The 19,870-nt window shown below is 28.9% G+C and overlaps 1 protein-coding gene across 2 annotated transcripts in view; it reads right to left on the bottom strand.

Annotated features, from left to right (window-relative positions):
• LOC127276932 (glutamate receptor ionotropic, kainate 2-like) overlaps nt 1-19,870 on the bottom strand; it is a 588,544-nt gene that overhangs the window by 129,363 nt on the left and 439,311 nt on the right. The window contains exon 12 of one of the 2 annotated variants that reach the window (XM_051297685.1): nt 19,428-19,659. The exons of the other annotated variant lie outside the window; for it this stretch is intronic. Coding sequence (XP_051153642.1) covers nt 19,606-19,659 — 54 coding nt within the window. The 3' untranslated portion in view covers nt 19,428-19,605. Of the gene's footprint in view, nt 1-19,427; nt 19,660-19,870 lie in introns of those variants that run through there. 2 annotated transcript variants of the gene reach the window in all.

Below are 19,870 nucleotides of genomic sequence, written 5' to 3'. Positions count from 1 at the left end.
TGACGCAGAACCTTTATTTGACAAAGATGTAGACGGCAGTCGTATGGAAAATCGTTATTTTTTTTTGAATGACCATTGACAAGAAAATCTTATGAGGCACTTTTCGACCCTGGAGCAATGAGTAGCTGAGTCTTATAAAAGCCATATCCAGCCTTGCAATACATCGATCAGAAGTAAGACAAGGTCCTTAGCTCAGTAGTACAAGATATAATTTTGGGTGTAGATTTTTGTAAAGCCTGGAATATGGAGGTACACTTGGGACTGGGGTTATGGAAAGTTTTCAATGGCGACTGGCATGTTTTTGGCATCAAGGATGGGATTGAGGGTGATGAGTCGATCTATGCGGAATACGCTGGAATCTCTGCGTTGACGGACGAACAAAGAGAAATCCTTCAAGAAATCGGAAACCGATTGGTTGTTCCAGAATATGACGTTCTGGGGGTGACAAATCTGACAGAACATCATATAAGAGTAACAGACGAGACACCATTACAGCATCGCCAGAGATACATGTCATCTACCATGATCACGTGGGCTCAAGGAAACGTGGTCCAACTACATGGACAGGGTGTTGAGGAAGGCGCGATCCTTGTCGAAAATCGACTTAAAATTGGCATATCACCAAATTCCAATGGCGAAAGAGAGCAGAAAGTACACGGCCTTTGTCATCCCCGGCTCAGGTGAACAACCGGTGATGTATATCAGCCGTGTTCTGGCAGGGGCAGTACGGAATTATAGCGTCACAATTCCCGGAGCGTTTTCCTGGATGGAAAATCGAGAACGACTATCTTTACCGACATAGGAGTGACCCGTTACTCCTTTTGATTGTTGGCGACGAGGACGGTTGGAAACTGGTGGTACCTGAGGAGTACAGAAAGAGGGTTCTCCAGAACGGCCACGAATTTGCGTTGACAGGTCATTTGGGAGTGGAAAAAACATAGAATCGTGTGGCGAAAAATATTACTGACAAGGAATGTCGAATGATGTCCACCAGTATGTCACTCAATGCTCCCAGTGCAGGTTCAAAAGGCATCACAAGCAGGACCGGCAGGACTAATGGGACAGAGGATATTTGTTTGCGACGGGAGGTAGAAAAACGAGATCAGGTGAAGAGAATTACGCCAGAAGATTTGGTAGACAGGGTTAAGAGGTTAGACGCGTTGCGAAACCTGGTAGCGAAATTCATCGATAAAGAACGTGATCGAAAGACCGAATACTATAACCGTAATCGTCGTGAGGGATTGTTCAACGTGGGTGATTTAGTGTTCCGTAAATCAAACAAATTGTCGAGTAGTACACGGAATTTCGCGACAAAACTCGCACCGAAATATGATGGCACTTTCGAGATCGTGGAGAAACTATCGCCTACAGTTTTGTCTTGTGTGATAACGAGAATCGTCGTATCCCTAAAATTCATATCTCAGGCCTTAAACGATATCTTCCTCCACGAGCTCAGTAATTTTTGCTACTGATAATTTAATTTTAGATTCAAGGAGGAGATTCAAAAAGGGTAATATGAGACAGAGAGACCGAGATCAACCACAATGGCTTTATCGAAAGAGAGACAGAATGTCAGGACTGGGTTTTGGTAGGCGTCAGTAATTCTGCCTCAAAATGGTTACTCGAGGGTTTTCGGGTTCGCTGATTACGAATCTGAAGTCAGTTTTTCAAAATTCAAAATGGCGGATCCAATATGGCGGATTATTTTTTAAAAATTCATTGAATTTGCTTGAAACTTATTACTCGAGGGTTTTCGAGGTCGCTGATTACGAATCCGACGTCAGTTTTTCAAAATTCAAAATGGCGGACGACTTTTGAAAAACTTATTAATTTAAATTAACCTGTTTATCAAAATTATACGTGCAAAAAATTTTTCATTCCATACTTTTTCTTTTTAGAATTACCATATTACGAGTTACAAGCCAGATTTTCAGAATTTGACTATTTTAAAGAAATATCTTAAAAATTGTGGAATTTTAAAAATTTGACTTTAGATTAGTTTTCAATAATTCAAAAACTTCTGGATTTAAAATTTAATAAAAATCTAACACTTTTTTATAAATTCGTTTAATAGATTGAATTCGCACATTTTAAATATGAAAAACTGACGTCGGAATCGTTATCAGCGACCTACAAAGTTACCAAGTAAGTAGTTTCCAGTGATTTTAAATATTTGTCCGCCATATTGGATCCGCCATTTTGAAATTTGAAAAATGGACTTTAGATTCGTAATCAGCGACCTCGATAACCCCCGAGTAATAAGTTTCAAGCAAATTCAATAAATTTTTAAAAAATTTGTCCGCCATATTGGATCCGCCATTATGAATTTTGAAAAACTGACTTCAGATTCGTAATCAGCGACCTCGGAAACCCCCGAGTAATAAGTTTCAAGCAAATTCAATGAATTTTTAAAAAATAATCCGCCATATTGGATCTGCCATTTTGAATTTTGAAAAACTGACTTCAGATTCGTAATCAGCGACCTCGGAAACCCCCGAGTAATAAGTTTCAAGCAAATTCAATGAATTTTCAAAAAATAATCCGCCATATTGGATCCGCCATTTTGAATTTTGAAAAACTGACTTCAGATTTGTAATCAGCCACCCCGAAAACCCCCGAGTAACCATTTTGAGGCAGAATTAATGACTTTTTAACTGTTAGTTCAATATTCTGTTCATATCTACTAAATTGCATTTACTTTTCCGACATTTTGAGTCCTCCATCTTGAAATTAAAGGTTCTCATGAACATAGTTTAAAAGTACAACTATTTTATCCACCAATAGGATAGGTTAGATGTCTTAGAAAAAATGTTTTCGGCTTCAAAAAAAATGTTTAAAAAAAACAATGATTTTTTGGGTTTTTTTTTTATTTTATTCGCCATATTGGATTTTCTGGTCGACCAATCTCTATTTTGACCTCAAAATCTGAAAGAGCGATACCCAATACCCCCTAGAACCCATGGGCATTAAAATATCTGGTCTTTTAATGTTTTAATTCTTTCATTGAAGTTAAGTTAAAAATTATGGACATTTGGGCGTTAATGGGTTAAGATAGCATCGAGGCAAACTTTGAGTCGATGGATTATGAAAGTCCTGAAGGAAAGTGGAATAAATACAGTAGAATAAAATGGTTACAGCACTCGTCATGCCGCGACGTCAGGAGTAAAACGTAAAGGTATTTCTGTGGATTTAATCAAGAAAACGGCTGATTGAACGGAGAAGACGAATATGTTCGCGAGATTTTATAAAAAACCAGTAATTCCAAGAACGGAAGCATTTGGAAATGTTCTTTTGAGTAAAAATTAATTTTTTTGGGGTGTGACGGAAAAATATTTCTTGACATTATTTTGAGAAATAAATAATCAAATATAAGGGTAAGGGAAAAAGGTCATTAGCTCGCCCCTGTGACGTTACATCGATCTAAGCACCAATAGTTCAATATATTTGCGCATTGCAGAAAATCGTCGAGTCCGTTCCTCACACTTTGTACGTACGTCATATGTGTGAAATATTGCCCTTGGCGTAAAATATTATTTCATTATATTATTCGCTCAACATTTTATTGATTAAATTATAGATCTGATATTGTATAAAAGAAAGATATTGGATATTGGAAATTATTGTCGATCTCATTATTGGAAAAGAGTCGATATTTGATCATTATTGATCTTCAAGCAAGTGATTAATGTATATTTGATTTGACCTTTTATAATAAATTTTATATTCCTGGAAGTCGCTCAATATTTTATTTTTATATTTTGTATTTAGGTTCACCAACTTCCTTCCCTGTGATCTAAGTCTTTTGTTAATTTCAATTAATAAATTAACTGGCGTCCGCGTGCAACTTAACTTCTATTATTTTTTATTGTCAAATGGAGCCTCAGCAACTCTAAACCCGGTCGCGCTGGGTGAGGAATAATTTTATAATTCTAACTTTAATTATTTTTTCTCATTTTATTATATTTTCTCTTAATAACAAATTATTCCGTCTCATTTGGCGCCCAACGTGGGGCAACTTTGGATTTTTGTTGTTGTAAATTTTGCCAATAATTTTATCTTAAAATGTGAAAAGTAAAACTATAATTTATTGTGTAAAAATTTTTGAAACTTAGATAGTGCGAGTTTGAACGGGAAGCGATCAGAGTGTTTACATTTCTTTTGTGTGAGCGATCTTTACAGTCTCAGGTCTAAATTTGCCTTATGTATACAACGACATACCAGGAATAACGACGATTTATTTTTATAATTTTTTCTCTTCGATTTTAATTTTATATATCATTTTGTGTAAATTATATTTTTGAATTGTCGAAATATTTTAATTGTGTTTAGTTGGTAATTCTGTTGACAGCTGGACTGAACAATATATTGAACAAATTAATGATTTTGTCGAAATTTTTTTATGAATATTTATTTATTTGAAAGTTTACTTTCTAGGAATTTTGAATATTTTTTTTACAATTGTTTATAACAAAATTTTTATGTGAATTGACAAAAATTTCGTGAATTTTTTTTATTTTTTGAAATTTTATTATTGTGACGTATATTTTAAAGTGTCGGACATAGAGTCATATTTTATTTGTTTTGTTTTGAGTAGATCTTGCTCTGTCGAAATAATATTTTTGATTTGACAGAAATATTCGTTAAATTAACTTTGTGTATGATTTTTTTCGCGATTGTATCTTGCTACGTCAAGAAAATATTTTAATTTAGCAAGAATCTTTGTCTTGTAATTTTTTTAAAAAAAGAGAGAATTTTTTTCATTGTTTGAATTTTCTCGATCCAATATCTTGCTATTGTCGATATATTTGCAAGTTTTTCTCAAAATTGTTAGAATTTCAGCGTCGATCGCGAACTAACTTTTTGAAAATTTTTTTGTGCTTGTCTGAATTGTTGGAAATTTTACGTTGACCGTGAGCCAGCTTTTCGAAATTTTTTTTGAATTGTCAAAGTGTCGGAATTTTACGGCGATCGTGAACCAGCCTTTGAAAATTTTTATGTGTAATATTCAATAGAACTTTGCCGATTCAAGATCTTGCTCTTGTCAATGTTTGTCAGTTTTTTGAATATTGCCATTGGTTTATGTTTTGCAAAGTATTTCTTCTACTTTACATATATGTATTTTGATCAAAATTAATTGTTGGTTTTAATTTTTTGTGTGTTTCCTAAAATATATCTTCTGCTTAACATACATATATTTTGATCAAATATTTTACTTGTCAATAAGATCTTGCTCTGCTGTCAAGTTATCTTTTTAATAAATTTGAAGGACTTTTTTTTCTCTCGCGTTCGGTGCTATTAATTCAAGATCCTGCTCTTGTTAACAATTTTACCGATCGCTTGAAGGAAGATTAAAAAAAAACTAAATGTCAATAATAACATTTTTTTTAAAAATACTATAACTTTAAATTTTTTTTTCGTATTTGGTTCTCCTCATTTTTATTTTAACAGTTCAAGATGTTGTTCATGCTCTCAGACTGATTGTTGAGACAGAATATTTAGATGTTTATAATTTATTTATTTTGCTTTTAATAATTGTTGTTTATAACTTAGAAAATTTTTTTTTGTTAATTGTTAAGTGATTGATTTTACATACATGACAATTATTATTTAGTCAAAGTTCTATTTTTATTGTTTTGAGTGTATTATTGAATATTTATTATTGAACAAAATTCTCTTGTTTATTATTTTTTAACAGGATTGGATAATATACCTCGAAATTTTGTGGAACTTGTCTTTAAAAGCTTTTATAACAGAAATTTTGAATTAAAGCATTATTTTTTTAAAGCTTTTATTTATTTATTAACGAAAAATTTTTTTTTCTTGTTCGGTCATCGACTTGGCATAACATAATTTTTGCTTATAATGACGTCAATGTTTATTTCCCCCCCAAAACGAAATCCAAATAGAAATCAGTTGTTAAGGGAACAAAATAATATAACTGATCATTTAAGATCAACTGAACAAATTTCGAGTGGACATTCGTCAAATCAGGAAATGCAAAATCCTCCTTTAGAGACCCTTACAAACGCAGGCGCGATAAATTTGGGAGAATTATTTGATCCAAATCCGGGAACTTCAAGGCCGTCATCGCAGAATAGTGTAGGGAGTTTTTATGGTTTTTCGATGAAATCGTCCATTGGAAGGGGAAGGGGTAAAACGCCACCTTTTTATATTACGTCAATAATGCATCGAAGAATGGATTCATTGGAACAGGCCTTAGATACGTTGACTGTCAAGTGTAACACCGTAATTGATCTCGCAAATCATCAGGGTAACTTACGCTCCAAAGGGGGAGGGGCGCGAATAAATCAACAATCCTTTTCTTCTGATGCAGAACTGAACGAGTTAAATTCGCGTCAAAATAAACCTCTAGTTACCTCTGAGGTTTTCGATGATCAAAACATAGGTCAAAATCGCGAGAACGGAACTTTGCCTTCTCATGAGACTCAAGTCGGGGATGAGTCCAGACGCGTTCGTTTCAATAGCGATCCTGGTTTGTCGAATGAGATTCAATAATCAGCGGGCAATGAAATTAATAACGGTCGGAATATTCCTTCACGAGCAGGAATAAATAACAATAATAATATCGTTCCTACGCGATTAATAAAAATAATAATCGGCAAACCTCTGGCTGACGGGTCATTGATAGACGAAGAAGTTTAAGTGACTGAAAAAAAGTATTGACAAATGTTAGCATCTTCTCCTGGAGATGTCATGCGGGTCGGTGGTGGCAATTTTAATTCAGGTTACCCACGTAATTTGTATCTGTCCCGAGATAGAGAAAACACAGTAGATCGTGATTAAACTTAGTTTGTTTGATAGTGACTCGGTTAGTTCTTCTGAGTCAGAGAATGAGTTTGATGACTTGGTTTGCGAAGAGTTAGAAAATGAAATTGAGAATTATATTAATCTGTCAACTATTTATTGTGATCAAATAGAAGGTGTTTCTTCAGATGAGATTGATCACGAGGCGATAAGAAATTGGAATCTTTTTGGATTGCCGTCTCACGTGGTGCATCGTCTTGCCCAGAGGAGGGTATATTGCCCTTGCGATTCTCTTTCAGAACCAGTGAAAACTGTCAGGATCCCGGTTGCGGTTTCCATTTTTTGGGAAATAATCTCGGGTATTATAGACAGTTGTAGCGTAAGCTTATTTCTGAACGAAACAGTTTATAATCGCGTGAAGCATTATCAGGTACAGGACTTGACTCCTGATTCTTTTTCTGCGAGGGGAGTTAGGTAAGGTGTTAGATCGGTGGTCAAAACTAAAGGTGGGACATTATTTGTGATTGAAATAGGCGATGTTTATGGACCTCAGTGGTTCAGTATCTTGCCGGGGTTATCAAGTGATTTGATTCTTGGAATAGACCTTTGGTTGAATTTCAAAGGGAAACTTGATCCTTTTGACAAAAGTTGGAGCTTAGCAGGTGGTAAACATGTCTATTCATTATCGCATTGTCGCACAGGTTCCAATTTTCTTCAGAGTCTTTCGACAGATGAATCTGGGAGATTAAAGAATTTTCTTGATGAGGAATTTATAAAATTTGACAAAAAGGATCATAAAAGGAAAGTTTTATTTTTGTTACCTTAATTGTATTTTACGGCGTAAGTTCTTTTCAATAAATAAAGAAAATTTAAAATTGACAAACAATTATTAGGAAACTTCCAGGAATTGTTCTTTTAAAAAAAATAAATTTAGAATCAAACATGACAACTAATCATTTGACAATTTATAATAAATTTTATATTAATTAATTTATTTAAATTAATATTATTTAACATTAATTACGTTAATATACTCTCATTCCTGCCATATTTAAATTTAAACATCTACAAGTTGATCTAGAGGAAGAGGCGCGAAATACAAATAACTGATTAAATGAATTTACCTGAAAGTGAAGTTCTATCAGAATTGTATGTAGCGCCTCTTCCGGATAGATCATTCTCATACGTTATAAACATAATTAAAAAAAATTTATTTTAAAATATGCAGGGGAGGTGTATGCAGGTTGAGACAGATATTATTTTGTATATAACTAGTAATACCAAATTGCCTATTGGCCTTTTTTTTCATTAGTAGCAAACTATTTATATATGACAAAAGCTGTAACTCGTGTTATATGTGTTCGAGCCAGAGCACATCAAAAATGTTCAAGAAAAAAGTCTTTTGAATCATTTTCGTGCCGTGAATAAAGTGTATATTTTATAGTGATAGAAAAAAGTTCCCCACAGCACCGAAACTTTCCTGAAAATTTAGTAAATATTAATTGCAATATTTGGAATATTTAATTGCAATGTTTATTAAAAATTATGTAAAGATTTAAATGTCCCACATGAATAAATGTTTAGCGCGAAACTTTCTTGAACATTTATTTAATCGGGACATTTAAATCTTTCCACAATTTTCACAAAAATTTGCAATTAAATATTGCAAGTAAATATTTACTAAATTTTCAGGAAATTTTCGGTGCTCTGGGGGTGAATATAATATTTATATAGTGGTCTTTAATCTATTTTAACATTCCAATGGAATTTCAAAAATATCTTATCACCGATAAAAAAATTTTTGTCATCAAAATATAGCTGTGACATTTTATGTAGCTGTGACACGTTCGGACATGCAGATTGAGTAGCCGAAAGTCACTCTTCGATAACTTAAAAGTTATTCTAAAACAAAATGTTTTAATAAATTATATAAATACTAGAAATCTCGTAGAATGTATTCCAATTATTATAAATCCCAAAAGCATCAAAATCAACCCTTAACGATCATCCCTTACTAAATATTTCAATAAATTGGCAGTAACTGTGAGACCAATAAAATAAAAAATTTTGTAAGCTCCGAGGACATTAAAAATTTTCAAGAATACTTTCCAATTACTATCAACCCCTAAACGATCAAAATTAACCACTAAGAATCATCCGCTAATGAACATTTAGATAAAATATTAGTAATTTTTAAACTTTTTTATTCTTCAATACCTTCAATACAAATCAATAATAAGAAACTTTCAAAAAAAGACGTTGTTATTAATTTTCTTTTAATCATTTCACAATTACTAGATGTGTCTTAACCTGCATGTCAAATTAATTTTTGAACAAAAATACCATATTCGGAAAATCAGACAAAAAAATTACTACTTTCTTAGGCAATGTTGAAGCTCTAGACTGTACTTTTTGAACGGCATATAAAACCTTTTGTTAAATGTTTTTTTTTTAAATTTCACAAAAAACAAAACCCGTCTCAACCTTCATACATCTCCCCTATAGAAATGAATTTTATTTGGGCAATAAGTCAATCTGGATTAATTGCAAGGTTTTTCATAAAAATTTTTTTAAATAAGAAGTACAAAAACAAGTAAATTAAATTTAAAAAGAAGTATTAACAATTTGCATCTATGTTCAAAGGATAACATAAAAAAAAATATTTCACAAAAACATCCTGAATAGGAAAAATTAAATTTTTTCTTTAAAAGTAGTTAATTGAATTTTCAGATACAAAGTTACATAACATAGAAGTTTTACTTCGCTTTTAAATAAAAAGATTATAAATTATTGTTATATTTATAAGAAATTCATACATATTTATAAAATATAATTCATTTAAACCTTTTGAGATCTTTTCTGATAGTAGAAACATTTTCTAAAACAAAATTATTTTCTTTTACACTCGTGACAAATAAAACATGTATTTTGATCTTTTATATAACATATGTATAACATAAAATATTACTTCATTTTTAATCAAATTAATGATATTTTTAATAATTTTAACAATTATTTTTGAAAAAATTATAAATTTTTGAAATACATACGAGAAATTTTTAAGAATCATTAAAATACTGTGAAAAAAATTTGTCAATGACAATTTATTTAATGTAAATCAAAAAAATTTTTGATTCTTATTAACAAATGTTCAGAGCTTAAAACTTGATATTTGAACTGTTAATATATATCAAAAAAAAAATTTAATTCTTATTAAGAAATTTTTGAGAGCTCAAAACCTGATATTTGAGCTTTTCCAAAAATATTTTTTTAAAGAGATATCACAAAAAACAAAGAGGTTAAAAATTTACTTTGGTGTAACAAAATCAGTTACTTTAATCTATATCATAGAGATATAAGAATAGAGTGCGCAAGAGGCTCGAAAAAACGATAGATTATATGCGTTGGACAGAAAGAGACAGATGCGATTTGTAGGCCCCTTTCCCATCTTTGTTTCACTGATGTTTCAGAGTTAGTAAGACAAGAAGGAAGGCAGGGCCCACTAGTTGCATCTGTCTTCTTCTATTGGTTTGTCGCAGCGTAACATGGAAATTGTACAGGCTTGCGCACTCTATTCTTATATCTCTTTGATCTATATTCCACAATAATGAATGAATATTAATGAAATTTTGTACAAACTTAAAGTTTATCAAGTAAACTTTAACTTCAGTGGAGAGAAAAATTAATTCAACTTACACGGAGAGAAATAGATGGTAAGAAATTATGATCTTAAGATGGTAAAAAGTAGATGGTATCCGGTACAATCTATATGCTACTCGGTACCATCTAGATGTTAAAAAAGTGAGGTTATGTTACCAACTTTACAATCAAGATGGTACTCCGTACAATATGTATAGTATCCCGTACAATCTAGATTCCTGTCCGTATATGTAAGATCAAATATGATACTTGCTACTATCTAGATATTACCCCGTATCATCTATTTCTCTCCGTGTAGAACATATAAGGGGTAAAATTCCTGTAGCGTACAAAGTGAAAAAAAGCTGATCGGATCGGGCTGTAACTTTTAACTTTCAAAAAAAATTAAATAAATAAATAAAAAGAACTATAAAAAAATGTTTTAAAAAATTTTAATTTTCAAAAGAAGTATCAAATTTTGCATTTTTTAAAAAAAAATTTGCACCATTCGAAAGAGCAGGAAAAACCTTTCAAAGACATATAGATCAAATTTTTTCATCTTTCTGTTTAAAAGTTACAAGTTTTCAAAAATTCACTGTTCAAATTTTTCAAAAAATCTACCTCCTTCCTCTCTTACAGTTTTCGAAAAAACCTAACAATACTTCGTGGTTAAAGTACTCACCCCTAGGGCTAAACTATGTGCATGTTACAGCCCGATCCGATCAACTTTTTTTTCACTTAGTACGCTACAGGAATTTTACCCCATATACATATTTGACAATAATTAATTTTTATAATACTTTTTTATAGTTTTTAAAGAGATTTTAATGTAATTGAACAAAGAAATTTGAAATTTACAAAATTTAAATAGTCAAAATTACTTTTCTATAAATGCGCCCAGCGGATAATTATGTTTTTGGTTGTAAAATTTGTATAGGGTGTGAGGCAACAATAAACCACAAAAAAATCTTATATACAAAACACTGTTAATTAAAGTTGCATCTGGGACACCGTGATAGTGCTTCTTTTTTGGTCGATGAGATGATCCAAAATCTTTGGTGTCAGCTCTGTAAAATAATAAAGTTATAAAAAAATATTTTTCCTCAATTTGAGCTTAGTCAATCAACATGAATAAATATTTAAATCTTTATTGATGTTTTGTCCCAATTAATAACACAGGCCAGCATCATTTCGGGAAAATGAATGCGTCTAGGTGTTTCCGAAGGAAATTTTCGCGCTGAACACGAATCGGTGTCCAAAATGCTCCATCAGGTCAAATTTTTGAGAAAAATTTGGTTGAAACCCCTAAAAATAGCATTTTTGGCACTTTTTGAAAAATCGTGGGGCACTCAAAAACACAACCCTTAAATTCAAAATTCTTCCATTACATTTATAGGCAACTAAAAAAAATTAAAACCTTTTTTCTCAAACATTAAGTACCCATAAAATATGTTGGAATATCTTCTTGATTAAAAAGTAACTTTTTATTACCCCCAAAAACAACCCTTAAATTCGAAATTCATCCATTAAGTTTATTATCAATTAAAAAAATTGAAAAATTATTCTTAAACTTTGAGTAACCATAATACAATCTAGAACGACTCTTTGCTCAAAAATAACTGTTAGCCACCCCCCAAAAAAACCCTTAAATTCAACATTTTTTTTATTAAATATGTTTGCAACTAAGCAAAAATTGAATCCTCATCCTCAAACATTGAGCAACCGAAAAACATTTTGGAACATCTTCCTGATTGAAAATAAATATTAACACCCCTGAAAACAACCCTTAATTTTAAAATTCTTCTATAAAAGTTATTCGCAAATGAAAAACATTTAGTCACTGTCAAACACTTGTCAAACGAAATGTTTGAGAAAAAATGTTTAAAATTTTTTTTAGTTGCCTATAAATGTAATGGAAGAATTTTGAATTTAAGGGTTGTTTTTTTGAGGGAGGGGTTAAAAGTTGTTTTCGAAAAATGAGATATTTTATATTGTTTTATGGTTACTCAGTTTACGAGTATTATTAATATAATATTTTTATTGTTTTCTGCAGATGTTCAGTTTTATAAAAAAAATTATTTAAGGGTTGTTAATGAGGAAAATTTTGTGTAGCATGAGATTAAAAGACAATCTTTTTTTTATTTGGATAATAATTTTTTTCATCCACTAGAAGTCAAATACTTACTATTTTGAAGTTGTTTCACCCCTGGATATAAACTTACCCCCTGCTTAAAAGGATTCAGGCTTTAATTTCTGATATTAGCGAAGTTTTTATCACGTCAGGATTTTGCCCCACGATTTTTCAAAAAGTGCCAAAAACGCTGTTTTTAGGGGTTTCAACCCTATTTTGCTAAAAAATTTGACATGATGGAGCATTTTGGACACCGGATTCATGTTCAGCGCGAAAATTCCCTTCGGAAACACCTAGTGGCATTCATTTTTCCGAAAAAAAGTTTAAATTTGCAGGCCTGTGTAATAAATTATAATTTCTTTTAAAATTTTGGCAATTTTTTAGGTCAGGAAAGATATATCAAAAAATACCCTCAACGTTTCGAAACCAATACCGGTTTCGTCATCATACCATCAAACGCTGACAATTTATAAATACAAATTTTCGAGTATGATTGTGCCTAAATCAAATGGAGCAATATAACCTATAACATATGTTTAAAAAAAAACAAATAATTTATAATACTTTAATTTTTAATAATTATTGATTAATAAACTCTGATGATGTAACCGGTACCGGTTTTGAAACGTTAAAGATGTTTTTTAATATACCTTTCCTGTCCTAAAAAATTGCCAAAAATTTAAAAGAAATTATAATTTAATGAATATTGTAAATAATATTTTTAAGTATCTTTAGTTGCAGAGAATAACTCGAGGAATGACTCATAAATGTAATTTTTATTTTTTTCGAGTTTTTACATGGAATTGATGTGGAGAAGTATTACGATAGTAATACAAAGTGACATGTGTTAAAATAAAGTAAAATTTATTTATTATTTAGGCTTAAAAAGAAACTTACTGAATATTTTCCATTTTTTGTACAATAATACCAGAAAAAAATTTTCGCTTTCCTTTATATTATTGCGCAGAAAGTACACTACCGTCGGAAATATTGTGCGACCTGTGCTTTTTCGACGAGTATAAAGTGATTTAAATCCACAAAAATATTAAAACTAAATTTTTTCTTTTTTATTTTATAAAGCCATTGGCACCCAATAATGGACCATTATTGGTAAAGTCATGGGCTGTCCACGCCGATGCCAATGATTGGCAACCATCATTGGCAAATTATTGGCAACCAATAATTATCCAATATTAAAAATTTTAATAATAATTTAAAAAATAGGAAAAGAACTAGGCGCAATTGCGCCTACATCTAGGGTTTCGTGGCGCTTTAAATTTTAATTAAAAAAAAAATAAATCAAAAATAAATAATTTAAAAATAAATAATAAAATTTATTTTATAAATTTTATGTACTATTAAATTTTATTTATTCAGCAAAATTTTTATTATAAATTAATTATAAATTATAAAATATTAATTTCTATAAATTAATTCTCCCCCAGACAGTAAATTATTCAACGTCATCAGAGCTTCATTAATAATTGTGATTTGCTTTTCATTTTGCAACCGGAGTCCAATACTAAAATCATCTGGATATAAAATAATATTTAATTTAATTATCAAATACTAATTGTAAATAAATTATTATATAAATTATTTAATTATTTATGTATATAATAATTTATATAAATAAATAAATAATTTATTAAAATTTAATAATATTTTGAAAGATTTAAAGAACCATTATCTTTTTTGATTCACAAACAAAAACATTAGGTAAAATGTCCATTCGATAATGTCCACTATTAAGACATGTCAACTCTTGGACATGTCAACTATAGAGACATGTCAACTATAGGGACATGTCAACTATTGGGACATGTCAACTATTGGGACATGTCAACTATTGGGACATGTCAATTACTGAGACAGGTCAACTACTGGGACATGTCAATTATAGGGGCATGTTAACTAATGGGACATGTAATGTCCATTCATGTAATGTCCATTCGGGAAAATGTCCACTCAGTAAATGGAGATTTGGGATCTGTGGGGCCCCAAAATTTGAATTTGGGAGCTATGGTGCCCCAAAATTTGAATTTGGGATCTGTGGTGCCCCAAAATTCGAATTTGGAAGCTATGTTTGCCCAAAACTCGAATTTGGGATCTGTGGGGATTATAGGGGGTGTTTATACTACGGACAGACAGACGGACGCCAAAGTGAAACTATAAGGCTTTCGGCCATGGGCCACGAAACCCTAAAAAATCAATAATTTAAAACAAAATTTATTATTTTTTAATAGTTATTATTATTATTTTATTTTTAATAATTAAATTAAAATAAAAAAAATGGTCATCAAGTATTAGTGAAACCATTTCTTCCAAAAAAGAATTTATCTCAAATCCAATAAATAGGAGAGTCATCGGGCAGAAAAAAATTTCGACAAGAAAAAAATTTTCGATCACTGCTTATATACCAATCTAATGGCACCTCAACTGCGAGAAACAGTTATGATGTTCGCCCTCCCTGTGGCGTTGAGCGAACTAAAGTCCAGAGCTGAGCCATCAGCGCAGCGCGGGAACATTTGAAAAATTTGATTTTATTAGATATTTTATTTTAAATATGACAAATAATTAACTTAATAAATAATTAATGTCATAAATAATTATTAATAACATAATGTCATACTTAATAATTCGTTAATTAATTATTTTTAATGAAAATTTGACAAAAAAAAATTTGTGGTCAAAAAAAATATTACGATAAAGAAAATAATTTTTTTGTTAAATTTTCGTTGTAGAAAAAATTAATTAGCTAATTATTAAGCTAATTATTTAATTAATTTTTTTTCAGAGAAAATTTGACAAAAAAATTATTTTCTTATCGTCATAATTTTTTTAGGCCACAAAATATTTTTTTACAGATAAAATTTAAAAATAATTAAATTTCTCATCTTGATATTATTTTTGTGCTACAAATATTTTTTTCTTTCATTTTCGTAGTAAAAAAATTAAGTAACTAATAATTACGTTATTTAGTTAATGAATTTATTTACAAAGAAAATTTAAAAAAAATTATTTTCTCATGGTGAAATTTTTTTTGTGCTACGAGTAATTTTTTTTGTTAATTATATTCTCATCGTAATATTTTTTTTGGCCACAAATTTTTTTTTGTCAAATTTTCATTAAAAATAATTAATTAACGAATTATTAAGTATGACATTATGTTATTAATAATTATTTATGACATTAATTATTTATTAAGTTAATTATTTGTCATATTTAAAATAAAATAAAATATCTAATAAAATCAAATTTTTCAAATGTTCCCGCGCTGCGCTGATGGCTCAGCTCTGAACTTTAGTTCGATCAACGCCACAGGGAGGGCGAACATCGTAACTGTTTCTTGCAGTTGAGGTGCCATTAGATTGGTATATAAGCAGTGATCGAAAATTTTTTTCTGCCCGATGTCTCTCCTATTTATTGGATTTGAGACAAATTCTTTTTTGGAAGAAATGGTTTCACTAATACTTTGATGACCATTTTTTTATTTTAATTTAATTATCTATATTAATAAAATCAAACTTTTGTCTGTACATTGCTCCAAATTAATTTTTTCTTGCATAGTTTATCATTTTAAGAAGTAAAGATAACAAATATGTTATAAATAAAAATTCTGTCTGTCTGTCTATCTGTCTGTCTGTCGTCAATATTTTGTACCGGCACAACTTTAAAACGGCTCAACCGATTGAGGTGAAACTTGGCAGTGCATTCAGTCTTAACGTAACTTAAAATCTTAGCCATATTTGATTAAAAAATATTAACATGAACGAAAGTTATGACATTTTTTCAAAAAATTTAAAAAAATCAAAAAAATGCAAATTTTTTATTTTTTGTCAGATTGATTTGAAACTATTTGTATCTAATTTTTTCACATAAATGCAATCAATTTTTTTATTAAATTAAGTAAATAGTCTGAATTTAAAAGTCTAAATCAAATTTTTGAATTTCCAATTTTTTTAATAACATTGTAATATAAGAATTCGTCATGTTCAACTTTTTATAAGTAAAACAATAATGTTTTTAGTCTGTTGGGTATTAAACGCAATCTTAGCTGCACAAAAATGAAAAATATTAATTTAAACAAAAATATGACACTTTCAAAAAATTTAAAATATTTAACATTTTTTATTTTTTGATAATTCTTTACTAAACGTTCTTTATTTAAAATTTTGTGACCAATTAAGTATGCTTTTAACAAGAAATTTTAAGAATTTTAATTTAAGAATTTTATCAGAATTTTAAAATTAATAATTGCAAATCTGAATATGAAATCAGATATTGTAAAAATAAAAAATCGAAAATTACTTTTTTACTCTTTGAAATTAACAATTATTATATTTAAATTATTATTATTATTATTGAATATTATTATTATTATTATTATTATTATTATTATTATTATTATTATTATAGATACAAATTATTTTTAAATATAATAAAACTAAATAAACTAAATAAACTTAAATATAATATAATAAATATAATAAAATTAAATTATTTTCATTTTATTTAAAAGAAATTTTTCTATTAAAAATTTATTCTTCAAATAATTTTTAAAGTTTTTTAAAATTTTAATTTAAATTGTATTGATTAAAATAATTTTTATTTTCAATACTATAAAATTAAATACAATTTTAAATTATTTTAATTTTATTAAAAGCAGTGAAAAAATTAAATTGAATTGAATAAATAATAATTAAAAATTTATAAAAAGATATTTTAATACAGGAGAACACGCATAGTTGGATGTAATTATAAATTTCAAAATTTATTAAATCTAAATATTATAACCGTCGAAGACGGGTGCGACAGCTAGTTAAATATAAAATAATAATAATAATAACTATTAAAAAATAATAAATTTTTTTTTAAATTATTGATTTTTTAAATTATTATTAAAATTTTTAATATTGGGTAACAAGAACCGAATTTTCAACGTTTTTACTATTTTTTCTATTTCTCTATCAGAAATTAATATTTTTAAACGTTCTTGGGGTTATTGGTATCGTATTTTGTTATACAATTCAAATTATTTAAAACAAATCATGTCCACATTCTTCCCTAGCGTACCTATGCAAACCGTGAGAGTTGGATCAAAAAAAGTCAAAAAATTAAAGTACAGTTTTACAACATAATGTAATGTTTGAAAATCAAGTATATAGAGCATCTTAAACTTCTCTGATTTATGTAAGTAAATTTAAGATTTACATATTTTACTCATCATTTTTTGTCATTTAAATATTAATCATAATTTCTTGACTTTTTTTGAGCCATCTCTCAAGGTTTGCATACGCTAGGGAAGAATGTGGACATGAATTGTTTTAAATAATTTAAATTGTATAACCAAATTCGATTGCAATAAGCCCACGAACGTTTAAAAATATTAATTTTTGCCAGAGAAATAAAAAAAATATTAAAAACATTCAAAATTCGGTTTTTCTTAGATATCTAATTGAAAAATTAACATATTTTCTTTGCCAAGGTGTCATTTCTTTCAGAATTTTATTAGCTTTTATAAAATAAAAAATTTTAGTTTTAATCTTTTTGTAGACTTAAATCACTTTATATTTGTCGAAAAAGCAGAGGTCGCACAATTTCCGACGGTAGTGTACATATATATATATGAGGCAAAATTCCTGAAGTGATCCAACTTTAAAATTGAAGGTTTTTATATCGGGCTGAAATTTGCACAAACTTTAGTACTATGGGTGACTACTTCACCCATAAATTATTATTTAGTTTTATGCGAAACTGTAGAGGGGGAAGTAATTCAAGTTTCTCGTCAAATGTGAACAGTGGATTTTTTAAAAAAATCGTTACTTCTATATAAATAAATGAAAAAAATTTTAACCTCTATGTTTTCGAAAGGTTTTTTTCTGCTCTTTCGAATAGTGAAATTTTTTTTTTAAATTTAAAATTTACCCCATTTTATGAAAATCAAAAATATTTTTGATTTTTTTTCAAAAGGGTACTATTTTTTTCTATTTCTTTACCTTTAAAAGGAAGCTGAAGATGTATATCTTCAGCTTCATTTTACTTTCAATTCCAAAAAAAGTAGATTGACTTTTTTTGTTTTCCAGATATTAATTAATAAATTATATAATGTTTATAACTAATGAAATATTTTACAAACAACTAAAGTTACCGTAATTCTGAAGTGAGCAATTGAAAGTTAACGTAATTCCGCATCCAACGAGCTCTATATAAAGTTATTTGGATAAGTAGATTGTTAATAAACAATTGCAATGTTAACTTCATGTTTATTAACAATCTACTTATCCAAAATACTTCATATAGGGCTCGTTGGATGCGAAATTACGTTAACTTTCAATTGCTCACTTTAGAATTACGGTAACTTTAGTTGTTTGTAAAATATTTCATTTGTTATAAACAATAATTAATTTATTAATTAATATCTTAAAAAAAACATCATTCTAGTTTTCTTGGTATTGAAAGTATATAACTTCAGCTTCATTTAAAGGGTAAAAAAAGAAAAAAAAGTTCCCTTTTGAAAAAAAAATCAAAAAATTTTTGATTTTCGAAAAAGGGGTAAATTTTAAATTAAAAAAAAAATTTCACCATTCGAAAGAGCAGAAAAAAACCTTTCGAAAAAAAATAGGTCAAAATTTTTTTCATTTATTCATATAGAAGTAACGATTTTTTTTAAAAAATCCACTGTTCACATTTGACGAGAAACTTGAATTACTTCCCCCTCTACAGTTTTGCATAAAACTTAATAATAATTTATGGGTGAAGTACACACCCATAGTACTATAGTTTGTGCAAATTTCAGCCCGATATGAAAACCTTAAATTTTAAAGTTGGATCACTTCAGGAATTTTGCCTCATATATATAATATGTATTGAAAAGGTTGAATATAAAACATTTGTTTCTTAATTATTTGTTATTTTATTAACATATAAGTACAAATTTATATTTTATAGTACTGTTCAATTATGTCGGCCTTCAGATGTTTGCATCATCATTACTCCTCAATTATTTTTTACATTATTCATGAAGTATTTTTAATTTATATTTTATTAGTTTTCAAAAAAGGAACTTGTTAATGAAGATCAGTAAATCCATCGCAAATTGGAATTCCAGAGTTTTTTTGCTTCTAAAACAAAAAAGTGATTAAAATTTTTTAATTTTCTTCAGATTAATTAGTTGCGGTTTCATGAAATTTATCACATATACATATTATACAGAAATATAATAATTTTGCATACATGTAAATACGGAATAAATAATTAATTAAAGTGATGAGTTATATGGACTTGAGCAAGAAAATCGAGATATGGGCAAGTCTCTGAAACTTTTAACATTCG

Source organism: Leptopilina boulardi, unplaced genomic scaffold (assembly GCF_019393585.1).
Source record: "Leptopilina boulardi isolate dan_hultmark-lab unplaced genomic scaffold, ZJU_Lbou_2.1 LbouV2_156, whole genome shotgun sequence".
Taxonomy (NCBI): domain Eukaryota; kingdom Metazoa; phylum Arthropoda; class Insecta; order Hymenoptera; family Figitidae; genus Leptopilina; species Leptopilina boulardi.
The sequence above is the reverse complement of the archived record's forward strand: the minus strand, read 5'-3'. Positions and strand labels throughout refer to the sequence as shown.